The 12,143-nt window shown below is 40.1% G+C and overlaps 2 protein-coding genes and 1 non-coding gene across 3 annotated transcripts in view; 2 read left to right on the top strand and 1 right to left on the bottom strand.

Moving 5' to 3' along the window:
• Positions 1-12,143, top strand: part of Tll2 (tolloid like 2) — a 126,071-nt gene that overhangs the window by 63,835 nt on the left and 50,093 nt on the right. Inside the window, exon 4 of the mRNA XM_046450269.2 lies at positions 11,754-11,909. Within this exon, the coding sequence (XP_046306225.2) occupies positions 11,754-11,909 (156 nt within the window). The remainder of the gene's footprint in view (positions 1-11,753; positions 11,910-12,143) is intronic.
• LOC124096419 (superoxide dismutase [Cu-Zn]-like) lies at positions 7,287-8,608 on the top strand. The gene has a single exon (XM_046450271.2). The coding sequence runs from the start codon at positions 7,547-7,549 to the stop codon at positions 8,003-8,005; it is 459 nt and encodes a 152-aa protein (XP_046306227.1). The 5' UTR covers positions 7,287-7,546; the 3' UTR covers positions 8,006-8,608.
• Trnaa-ugc (transfer RNA alanine (anticodon UGC)) lies at positions 10,737-10,809 on the bottom strand. The gene has a single exon. It is a non-coding gene; the product is annotated as a tRNA-Ala (tRNA).

Below are 12,143 nucleotides of genomic sequence, written 5' to 3'. Positions count from 1 at the left end.
TGGAATTCAGAACTCCAAACATGCTGCTTCTGCCACATTCAAAATGGATTCCACAGCATGCGAGAATCAGCGTGAGCTCACGGAATGAGGGGACTTGTGGGGGGCCATACCTGGAAACTATCACTGCATCTTCTCTGCTCACCAGCAATAGAAATTATTAGAGTTTTTTATGCTTACCGTTTTTGCAGGTATAAAATGACCCAACCAAATAAACTGGGATAGTCAGACACGCTTGGGTTTGAATCCCAGCTCACCCATTTAGTAGCCATGGCTTTGATGAAGTTATTTCATCTCCTTATGAGACTCGGGGAGAATTAGAAATTATATTTATGTAAAGTGCATAGCTGGGTGTCTGGAACTTAAAAGGTGCCCATGAATATAGCTCTTCCACTTTTTCCTCCCCACCTCCACTTCCAAGAATTATATTATCCAACATTGAGAGTGCATCATTTACCTCTGGACTGGGATTCCACAGCTGTTCCACAGCTGCACAGAAACACAATTACAGAGGACAGGAAGGAACAAGTCTGCTGCAACCCATTGAAATTCTGTCTCTAGTTGGGCTGCACATGGGACCCACACTGCAATAAAAGGTCTTGGGCTTTCTAAGGAGGGTGAGGACCACACTGCCCTCTCTACACATATACCTCTGAAACTGGCTGTGTCCATAATCTGCAGCCTCTCAGATGATCTTGGTTTGTTCACAGAGGTTAGTGATGTCAAGGATAGGCCAGTCTCTACTTGGCATTGCAGGGGCAGACAAGCGGGTCTCTAGGCATCCAGGGCAATCCAGAGGAGGAAGGAGGCACCAAAGGTGAGGTGAGGATGGGCTGATCCTTCCCATCCCGACCCTTCAGGACAATGTTGGGCACCAGCCTGGTGTGCCTCTTGTTTTTGCTTGAATGATAGATAAGTGTGCCAATCTCAGATTCCTCTTTAATTGCAACCTACCCCCCTTCCGCTCCCCGAGAACAAGAGACCGCCCAAGCAGGAGAAAGGCTCTGGGGGAAGCGTCCGGGCCGCTGGTTTCAGCCACAGGTTTATTTCCTGGCATTATGTGGCTCCCTTCAGCCCTGACGGTGGGGATTTGTGCCTGCAGCATTGTGTGTGTATGTGTGTGTGTGTGTGTGTCTGTGTGTGTGTGTGAGAGAGAGAGAGAGAATTGCTGAACAGCTCTCTCAGCACCCCCTGGCAGAGGCTTTGGTCAGAGAAGCCCCTTCCCTTAGAGATGGGAGCTTAGCTTTCGGTGGCCGAGAATGAGATGGATGAAATGGAGTCTGTCACTGCTCCACAGTGGAACTGTGGCTGGACAGAACTGTATTTCTAGAATCATATTCATAAAAGAGAATGGAACTTTCCCTTCAGTTGTAGGCCCTCAGGCCTTTGTGCTGCAGTAAAGAATAATGGAATCTGGTTGCACCGAGGAACAAGGGGCCCACAAACTTGGGTGCAAAATGCCCCTGGCATGTCACCTGTGGCTGTGCATTTGGGTGTAATCACCAAGCCTGACTAGCTTCAGGCCCACATTTTAACCTGTCCCCAATCCAGACCGTCATAGTAATCACTGTAGCTCACACCAAGCCCCTCCTCACCGCAGGTGTTCGATGTCCTTTGGCCAGCTCAATGCTCACTGGAAGTCAGGTTCAGAAGGGGAAGTGGTTTATTCAAAGCCACACAGGTAGCAAATGGCAGCACTTTTCTTGAGCTTAAGTTCCCTTGCTCCCAAATACCTTTGTCTTAACCTTTGAGCCCTATCAGTGGTTCCCAGACTTCACTGAGCTTGGTCAACAGTGGGGAGATTTAAAAACTGCAGATGCCTTTACTCTAAGATAGGCCTGTTGAGTCGAAATCCTTGGGCAGAGGACCGCACCAGCATTTTAAAAAGCTTCTATCTGACTCTTAGCTGTGCAGCCAGGTTGAGAACCCTTGTGTAGGATAATCTACTATCTTCCTTTTTACCAAGGGGCTGCTCTTGAGTTTTTCAGGATTGGGACAGGTAAGGTGTGGATTCGTCCATCTGTTATGGGGTGAGGATTTTGCAGATGGCCGGACAGTCAGGTGCATACTTTCAGTGTAGGAGTGACCCTCTGCTTAATCTGAAGATTGCGGTTGCTTGCTTGAGAATGCCGGACCAGGCCTGGTTCTGTTTATGACATGGCTGTGCCTTCAGCCGGAAATGGAACACTGAACAGTTATGCCGTTTTGCTCTGTCAGAGAGGAAAGGGCCCCTCCCAGAGCCAGAGAATTTAAATGGGCTTTATCCCCCTCCCTCCTCCACCCCCAGCGTGTTAAATCCTTTCAGACGCCCCTGAGCTCCTCTTCAAATGCAGGACTCTTGGCCATAATAAATAATTACATCCTTCTATTTGGACTCCAATTCCAGATAGTAGTAATCCAAGAAAATCCAATAATGACAGTTGCATTAAGATCCTCCTTCCAGGCTAAGCAGAACATCTGTTTAGACATATTTTTAATCGGCAAATGCTTCCTGTGTTGAGTCCTCAGCAAATTAAATTTCTCACTGGACCGAAGGGGAAGCTGTCATTCAATAACCCATCTCTGGAAATTACACCCCAGTCTCTTTCCAGGTGCACTTAAGATTTTCCCATGCTGACTCGGCCGCATGAAATCAACCCTTACAATACTGGGTCACATGTTTATGTAGCACAGCTTGTCCGAGCGGCCTGGGATGTCTTGGTGTTATTCCCTCGAATAGAGAAATATTTTTGCCCAAAGAAGAATTGGCAGCAGAGGAAAATTAAGAGACTTGTTGAAAACCATATGGGAAACGAATAACAAACTTCCACTTGCTACATCGCTGCCTGTGATTACTTAAGACATGATGATTCTCAGGATGTAAACATTAAGGGCTTCAGCCTTGCCAACATTTCGGAGAGGTTTCCGCCACAGAATTGTTTGGACTGTTGGGCTGTTTATTTTTAGAATGGCTCATCCATTCTTTCATTCATTCAAAATACAAATATCCTGGATGCTTAGCACCAGCCAGGCACGGTGCGGGGTCTGGAGCATGGAGGGTGAACAAGCCCATCACGGCTCATGCTCTCATGGAACTTCCATTCTACTGGAACAATTCACACTGGAAACCTTGATGCACCAGATTCTAGGGCTGGGATAGCAAATTGGAATATGCATAGGGCCAGGCAGTCGGGGGAAGTGGGCTGAATGGGGCAGCATGAAACGGGGAGAGGGGTTCTGGCAAACAGGAAAACAAGTCCCCGTCCCCTGACTACCGGGAACAGGTGCTCCTTTACTCCAGTGGGTTGTACTATGGTGGAAGATGGACTCACTGTTGCCAGATCTTTCCGTTTTTAAAGTAAAACTAGAAAATCTGGATTGTTATGTGAAATCCCTTGATTTTAAAACTTTGGCTTCCAAAGTGAGATTTTTTGAAAAAAAACATAGTGTGGGCCAGAGTGTCTAGGCCAAACAAAACACATCTGTGGGTTGGGTTGATCCCAAGACTGCAAGTGTATGACTTCTGTTCTAGAAATTCTAGCAGTTAAACAATTAATTTCAGGTTTAAAAATATATTAAATATCAACTTTCTGCACTGGGAAATATGACCAATTAAACTAGGTAACTCTTACACCAGCGTAGAAATGTTGGGGGGAAAACAAACAAACCTTTCTACCACCCCAAATCAGAAATATGAAGTGAAGTTTAAGGGGGAGAAAAAACCCCAGTAAATGGCCATGATGAGAAGATAATAGGAAAGTTAGCCTCATAGAACTGAGCTTCAGATGGTTGTGAAACTATGCAGAGGACACAGAAACTGGACTGGAATATGAGGAGCCAGGGACTGCTGTTTTATTGGCCATGTTATGTCTATAGAGATCCAGAAGATGTGGCTTTTATCCCAGGTGAGGCAGGAAGTAGAGATGGAGATGCATCAAATGCCCTCAGAGGGCTCAGAGGAGTGGAAACAAATATTGTTATCTTTCACAGGCTCTAATTTTGGAGGCAAAAATATCATTTTCAAGAGACTTAATCCCCAAACCTGTTTCACATGCAGGTATGATACTTCCTGTATATGGAAACTCCAAAGTGAGAAATCAATATAAAAACTGATCTGGGATCCATAGAATCCCAAGAGCTCTGAAACAAATGTAAACTAGGGTCACACCCGTGATCCAGGGCACTTGGTATTCTTGGAAGAAAGGAACACCTTTGCTTTAAAATGAACTTTAAAATGTTAGAAACACAAAAAGCTAGTCCATGAAGGAGAATCAGCAGATACAACAAATTGAAGAACTGGTATCTCAAGATATTCAAAGATAAGACAACCTGAAGGAATGGCAATCGATGTAACTAAAATGAATAATGAACCAGAAGAAGATCTAGACACTGTAGTGGAGGGGAAAAACAAGACAGTATGGAAAAGAGAAGACTTATTTGAAAAAGCACCAACATAAGTCTTCAATAAATGATGACTGTATTAATTGAGACTGGAACAAGATTAAAATCCTATGTTGAACACAACTAAAGAAAGAAAAGGGGAGGTAAAAATAGATCTGAGGAAATATACAAAGAGATGTAAATAAAATGTGAAAAACATGTGAAGAGACATGGAGGTTAAAATGGCAACGTCCAATGGGTAATCAGTAAGAATTCTAGAAGGTGAGATGACGCTTGTGCAGAGACTGGGGGAAAGGCCAAATAAAACCTACGATGAATAGAATTTTCCAGAATTGAAGGAAGATGTGAAATTTTTAGAATGGTACTAAATCCCAAATAGAGAAGTAAGATAAATCTACCTATATATAGACAATTATAGTGATGCCAAGGAACACCAAAGACAAAGGGCAAAAGAAGGAAACCAAGAAAAGATGAGACATATGGGAAATGAAATGACCATTAAACTAAAAATACAGTTCCCACTGGCAACAATGAGGGCCACAGGCACTGGAATACACTCTTACCATGAAAGAATATTAAAAGAGACATTTCCAGGTAGGAGAAATGGGATGGAGGAAGTAGCAGTGAGCAAGGAAATGGGTGGATTTGAAGATAGCTATACATCTATATTGCAGACACACAAACCAGGCCTTGATAATAGAGACTGATTTTGGAACTTGAAAGCAAGTAACCAATAACACGAAAAATTGGAGTTTTCTGTGTCTTTAAGACCCTTTTGTTTTTCAAAATGAAACAGGGGCCTCTGGTTTCTTCTGATTCATCTTCTTGTTCACTAATTCTTTATACTTTGTTAAATCAAACATGAAGTTAAAAATCAAAGGCAATGCTATGTAAAACATAAAGGGAACAATAGAAGTAAAAAGGAAGTCTATAAAATGTAGAAATTCAATAGAAATCAGGAAAGAAGAAAAAAGGGGGAAACGGATAAAAGGAAAAAAAAAGAAAGCACAAAATGAAAGGAAGGCAAATATCCAGGCATATAACTTATAAAATACATAATGGAATTCACTTGTTAAAATAATCTCAGGAAATACACTCTGGATATTTACTGTTTAAAAGAGCCCCACCTAAACCTAGCTAAGCTTACATGCAGAAATCCTAAATAAAATATTTGCAAATCAAATCCAGTAATGTATAAAAAGAATTACATACCGTAACCAAGTGGGATTTATTCCAGGAATGCAAGGCTGTTTTAACATTTGAAAATCAATATTTATGTATATAGCCCACTGTATCAACAAGCTAAAAAAGAACAATCTGGTGATCTCAAATCAATTTGATACAGAAAAAAATATTTAACAAAATCTAACACTTATTCAGGATTAAATGTCAGCAAGTTAAGAATAGAAAGGATTTGTCTTAATTTGATATAAACTCTCTACAGAAGGACTTAGAGTTTGTGTCATACTTAATTGTAAAAAACTCAATGCTTTCCTTACTGAGATCCAGAACAAGACAAGGATGCCTGCTCTTGACACCCTTATTCAAGATAGTTCTGGAAGTTCTAGACACTGCAATAAAGCAAGAAAACAAATAAAAGACATACAAATTGCAAAGGAAGAATAAAAATGTTGTCCGTATTTATAAATGATGTTTGTCTATGTAGAAGAACCCAAGGAATCCATAAGAAAACCAAATTAAAAACTCCTAGAACAAGTAAATGAACTTAGCAAGATGGCAGAATACAAGACCACCAAACAACAAATATGCAAAAGCAAAAATTTTAAAACCAATACCCTTACAGTCACTACAAAGAAAATGAGATACTTAGATATACACTTACCAAAATATAGGATTTGTATGATGAAAATTTACAAATGCTGACAAAAGAAATCAAGGAAGATCTAGATAAATGGAGAAGCTTGAGTATTCACAGGAGCTTTATCTGGAATAGCAAGAAACAACCCAGATGTCTTTCAGTAGTTGAATAATTAAGCAAAACTGTGGTCCATGCATTCTAAGCACAGCTACTCAGAAACAAAAGAAACTTCATAAACACATCCTGGATGACTTTCCAAGGAATTATGCTGAGTGGTAAAAGCCAATCCCCAAAGGTTATATACCACATGATTCCATGTATACGTCTTTGAATGAGAGAAGTTTAGAAATGGGGCAGACAATGGGTAGGTGGAAGGAGGGAGGGAGGTAGATGTGATTATAAAATAGCAACATTAAGAATCTTTGGTGATGGAACTGTTCCTGTTCTGTGTCGTGAATATAGTAGTAGACACACACAAAGTCCATGTATGATAACATTGTGTAGAACTATGCGTGCGCGCGAACACACACACACACATACACACACAAGTAACAATGATGAAATCAGTGGGTTGTGTCAATATGCATATCCTAGTTGATATTGGACCATAGTTTTATAAATGTTACCATTAGGAGAAACTGAGCAAAGCGTACACAAAATCTCTCTCTTTTATGTCTTATATCTGTGTGTGAATCTACAGTCTATCTCTATAAAAATTTCATTTTACAAGAAACTATTCTATCATTGCAAAGTTCTATTGTTCGTTGTGGAAAGTTGTCTGACTAGAAAAGACATAATTACACAAAAAGATTGAAAATAAATGGATGGGAAAATGACATCTGAGGTAAACAGTAGTGGGAAAAACCTAATATGGTAAAAAATAATCTTTCATATAGGTGAACATTATTATTATCATTATAAAGAGGGCCAGTAATGATAAAACAAATAGTTTATCTATTTGTTTTATTTAAAACAAATCCTAAACTTGTATCACTTAACCAACATAGTTTTAAGCAATCTAGAGCAAAAATGAAGAACAAAGGAGAAAACAACAGTTCACCTTAGGTAGGTCTGGAGGTTATCTAAAGCATTTTTCTCAGTAGCTGTTGTTAGTACATTTTTATCACTATAAGGAAATACCTGCAGCAGGCTACTTTTAAAGAAAAAAAGATTTAGTTCAGAGTTCTGAAGATTGAAGAGCATGGTGCTCAACTCTGGTGAGGACCTCACGGCAAAACAATGACCAAAGCATGTATGAGAAGGAATGATCCTGTGCCAGCATCTCCTGCGACATTGTCACAACTACTTAGCAATGTTTGGGGTCAGACTGTCGCACTCCTCTAGTGAGTTATGGCAATGAAGGCCGTGTGCATGCTGAAGGACAATGGTCCAGTGCAGGGCACCATCCACTTCAAGCAGAAGGCAAATAAAGTTTTAGTATCGGGACACATTATAGGATTGGCTGAAGGGCAGCACAGGTTCCATGTCCATCAGTTGAGAGATAATGCAGAAGGCGGTACAAATGCAGGTTCTCACTTTAATCCTCAGTCCAAACAACATGGTGGGTCAATGGATGAAGAAAGGAATGTCAGAGACCTGGACAATGTGACTGCTGACATAGATGGTATGGTCAATGTGTCCGTTGAGGATTCTTTGATCTCACTCTCAGGAGAGCATGCCATCGTTGGCCGCACAATGGTAGTCCATGAAAAACCAGATGACTTGGGCAAAGGTGGAAATGAAGAAAATACAAAAGTGGGAAATGCCAGAAGTTGTCTGGCTTGTGGTGTAGTTGGGATAGAACAGTAAACATTCCCTTCCATGTGGCTGAGTCCCAGAAACTCATCTGTTATCCTGCTAGTTGGTAGAAATTTAACTTGGTAAACATTAAACATTGTAATCTTAAAAGTATAACTGTGTGACTTCTTTTTAATTGCTCTAAGTATTTGTAATGAGAGGGAGTGATCACATGATGCGGCAGAAAGCTGAGATTCAGGGCTCAGGCTCACTCAGATTTTATAACATAATGCTCTTTTGAGAGCTCAGGGGTACATTTTTGCTCTAGATTGCTTAAACACAACTACCACATTCACTTCCATATTGTCTTTGACTGCTTTTGTACCATAATGGCACAGTTGAGCATTTGCAACAGAGAATATATAATCCACAAATCTTAAAATATTTACTATCTGACCTCTTGTAGAAAAAAAAAATGTTGATTCCTCTCTTGGACAACAGGTCCTTGGAACACAATGCAGTGTTAGAAATCAATGACACACAGAGACAAATATTTAGACATTAAAAATCACACTGTTAGGTGAATGGATAAAGAAAATGTGGTACATATACACAACGGAATATTAATTACTCAGCCTTAAGAAGAATGAAATTATGGCATTTGCAGGTAAATGAATGGAGCTGGAGAATATTGTGCTAAGTGAAATAAACCAAATCCTAAAAACCAAAGGCCAAATGATTTCTCTGATAAGTGGATGCTGATCCATAATGGGGGCAGGGTAGGGAAGAATGGAGGAACTTTGGATTGGGCCAAGGGAGTGTGGGGAGGGGAAGGTGTGTGGGGGTGGGAATAAAATGGATATTATTACCCTATGTACATGTGTGATTACACAACTGGTGTGACTGCATCATGTTCAGCCAGAGGAATGAGAAGTTGTGCTCCATTTGTGTATGATGTGTCAAAATGCATTCTACTGTCATGTATAACTAATTAGAACAAATTTAAAAAATTTTTAAAAATCACACTGCTAAATAATTCCAGGGTCAAAGAAGAAAGTCTAAATGGAACTTATAGAATGTATTAGTACCTAACATTGAAAAGGTACATATCAAAATGTGGGATGTAGGTAAAGAGAAGAGAAAAAATGGAAGACTTAAAAATGTTAATATTAGAAAATAAGAGGTCTGGGTTGTGGCTCAATGGTAGAGCACTCGCCTGGCAAGTGTGAGGCCCTGAATTCGATCCTCAGCACCACATATAAATAAATAAAATAAAGGTATTGTGTCCACCTACATCTAAATATACATATATATATAAATAAATATATATATAAATATATATATATACACACATACATACATATATATAAATATATATATATATATATATATATGAAAGGTTGAAAACTTATGTGCTAAGCATTCATATTTGACAGGTTTGCCAAAACAATTCCATGGGGAAAAACTAGTCTTTTCCAAAAGTTGCTCCAGAATAACTTGATATCCACATGCAAAGGAATAAAGTTGGACCCCTACTTCTTACCATATATAAAAATTAACTAAAATTGATCAGAGACCTATATATAAAAGCTAAAACTCTAGAACTCTTAAAAGAAAACACAGGTAAAAGTCTTTGTGACCTTGTATTAAGCTATGGTTTCTTGGATATGACAACAAAGGCATAAACAAGAGAAAAAAATAGATAAATTAGACCTCATCAAAGTTTACAACTTTTATACTTTAAGTGATGCTAACATAAAGAGTGATAAGGCAATCTAAAGGATGGGAGAAAATATTTAGAATTCATGTATTTAAAGATTTGTGGTGCCTAACATATTACAAGCAATTAAGGCTAGGTATGCAATTCAGGGGTGGAAAGCTTGCCTAGCACGCTCAAAGCCCCAAGTTTGAGCCCCAGCACCAGAAAAACAAGCAAATAAAAAGAATAATTATTGTAATATAATGAGAAATAAAACAGTTAAGTTGTGGACAAAGGATGTGACTAGATACACAAATAACCAATAAACATATCTGAGATGTTCAATGTTATTTGTCGTCAGGGAAATACAAATGAAAACTACAATGACATACCACATCGCACACATTAGGATGACTATAATAAAAAAAAGACTGACAATACCAAGTGTTAACAAGGAACCTGGTGCATTGCTGCGAGGATTTGAAACAGTGCCGCTGCTGTGAAAAATCTGGTAGTTCTACAAAAGGTTAAATAGAGTTGCCTAGGACTCAGCAAGTTCATGCCTAGGCATATTTGCAACAGAATGGAAAAGTCAGTCCAAAAAAAAGTGCATGTGAATGCTTTTCACAGTGTTGTTCATAATAGCCAAAAAGGGGAAACAATTCAAATGTCCATCAGCTGAAGAATGGATAAACAAAATGTGGTATATCCATACAATGGAATATTATTTAACCATAAAATGAAGTGAAGAACTGATTCATGTTACAACATGGATGAACCTGAAAAACGTACCAACTGAAAGGAGCTAGACACAAAAGGCACCTGGGGCATGATTCCATTTATGATAGACACATCCATAGAAACAAAGGAGACCACTGGCTGCCAAGGTCTGGAAAGGGAGCTGTAGGGAGAGACTGAACAGATACAGGGATTTCTTTGGAGTGATGAGAACATTGTACAACTGGATAGTGGTGATGCTCGCACAACTTTGTGAATACACTAAAAACCACTGAATTGTACACTATAAAAGGGTGAATATTATGATTGTGAATTATATCTCGATTTTTTTTTCTTGCTGCTTTTTTTTTGGGGGGGGGGGGCCGGGGGGGATGCTGGGGATTGAACCCAGGATCTTGTGCATGCAAGGCAAGCACTCTACCAAGTGAGCTACATCCCCTGCAATATCTCAATTTAAAAAAAAAAAAAGGAGAAGAAAAGAAAGAAAAAAGAAGCTAGAAAGGAAACATCAGAATAAAAAAATGAAAAGAGAAGAAAATAATAAATAAATAAAATTAATGAAGTAAAAAAAATGAAAAGAATTTTTTAAAAAACCCTGATTTTTAGGGGGTGGAATGAAAACTAAAGCAAAAATGCCCCAGGTGAGACCGATGAGGGATTCCAGGCAAGCAGACCTTTTGTTTTTACAAAACCACAAATTATCTGAATGATGAATAACACAAGTGTGGATTTAGGTATGCGTTGGCCCCAAGCTTACACATTCTATTCCACCTGTCCACCTCTGCTATTTCCAGAAGTCTAATGCTTGGACTCAGAACCTTAAATCAAACTTCTGTTTGTTTCCTACATTCTTCTCTTACCGGTCCAGATGTAACCAGACACTGGGGAGAGCTGGGAGGTTTTATGAGGCTCTGTTTTTTCCAGGGTTTATCTTACAAATAATTTATTTTTGCAGCATCACACTCTGGTGCACTTTCTTTGCTGTACTGGACAAATTATTTCAATATTTGCAACATTGACCATCTTGAGTCAAGGCAAAGGACTGACTCAGCTTGCTCCCCCAAAAGCTCATGGCTTTGAAAAGAAAGTTCACCCCAATCTGGCCTCACACAGAGGGATCTAGTCTGTGGCCCCAGGGGGCACCTTTCAATGCCTCAAACAAGCCAGACCCTCTCCCATTAGAGGCTGGTCCATTACTATACTTCCTCTTCCTCTCATTTGGAATGCCACCACCCAGGACGAAACCCTGCATGTTGAAATGCCTCCCCCACCTTAGTATGCAGGTTTTAATGCCCCTCTGTGGCTTCGTGGTTCATGCAGTCTTAAGGTAATGCACAAGAGAAATCAGAGGGCAAAGTACATGTTGCCCTGACTGTCTTGCAGATGGCAAGGAGGACATAATGCTTCTGCACAGCCCTGGGACCTTGGATGCCACAGCCAAGACCTTCTCTGCCCGGGTCCGAAGAGCCACAACTTCAAGAACAGAGAGGATATGGCCTGGAGGCGTCATCCCCTATGTCATCGGAGGGAACTTCACTGGTCAGTAGCCCCAAATAAGGCTGCTTTGGGGCTGGGTGCTCTGGCTCCCAGGGTTGAGAGCATCCTTCCAGGAGGGACTTGGGAGGGACAGAGTGAATACCAGGACCACAGCAGTCCCAATCTGCCTAGGTTCTCTTGTTCCCAGGGAAACCACAATCTCTTTTAGGGCTGTATTCTCAAAGTGGTCACCTTGTTCTCAAGGATTAGGTAGGGACAAATCACCCTGGTCCTGAA

This window comes from Marmota monax, unplaced genomic scaffold, assembly GCF_021218885.2.
Source record: "Marmota monax isolate L192 unplaced genomic scaffold, Marmota_monax_Labrador192_F-V1.1 WCK01_AAM20220418_F8-fsc00004, whole genome shotgun sequence".
NCBI lineage: Eukaryota > Metazoa > Chordata > Mammalia > Rodentia > Sciuridae > Marmota > Marmota monax.
Note: the sequence above shows the minus strand (reverse complement) of the source record. Positions and strands in the feature narration are given on the sequence as shown.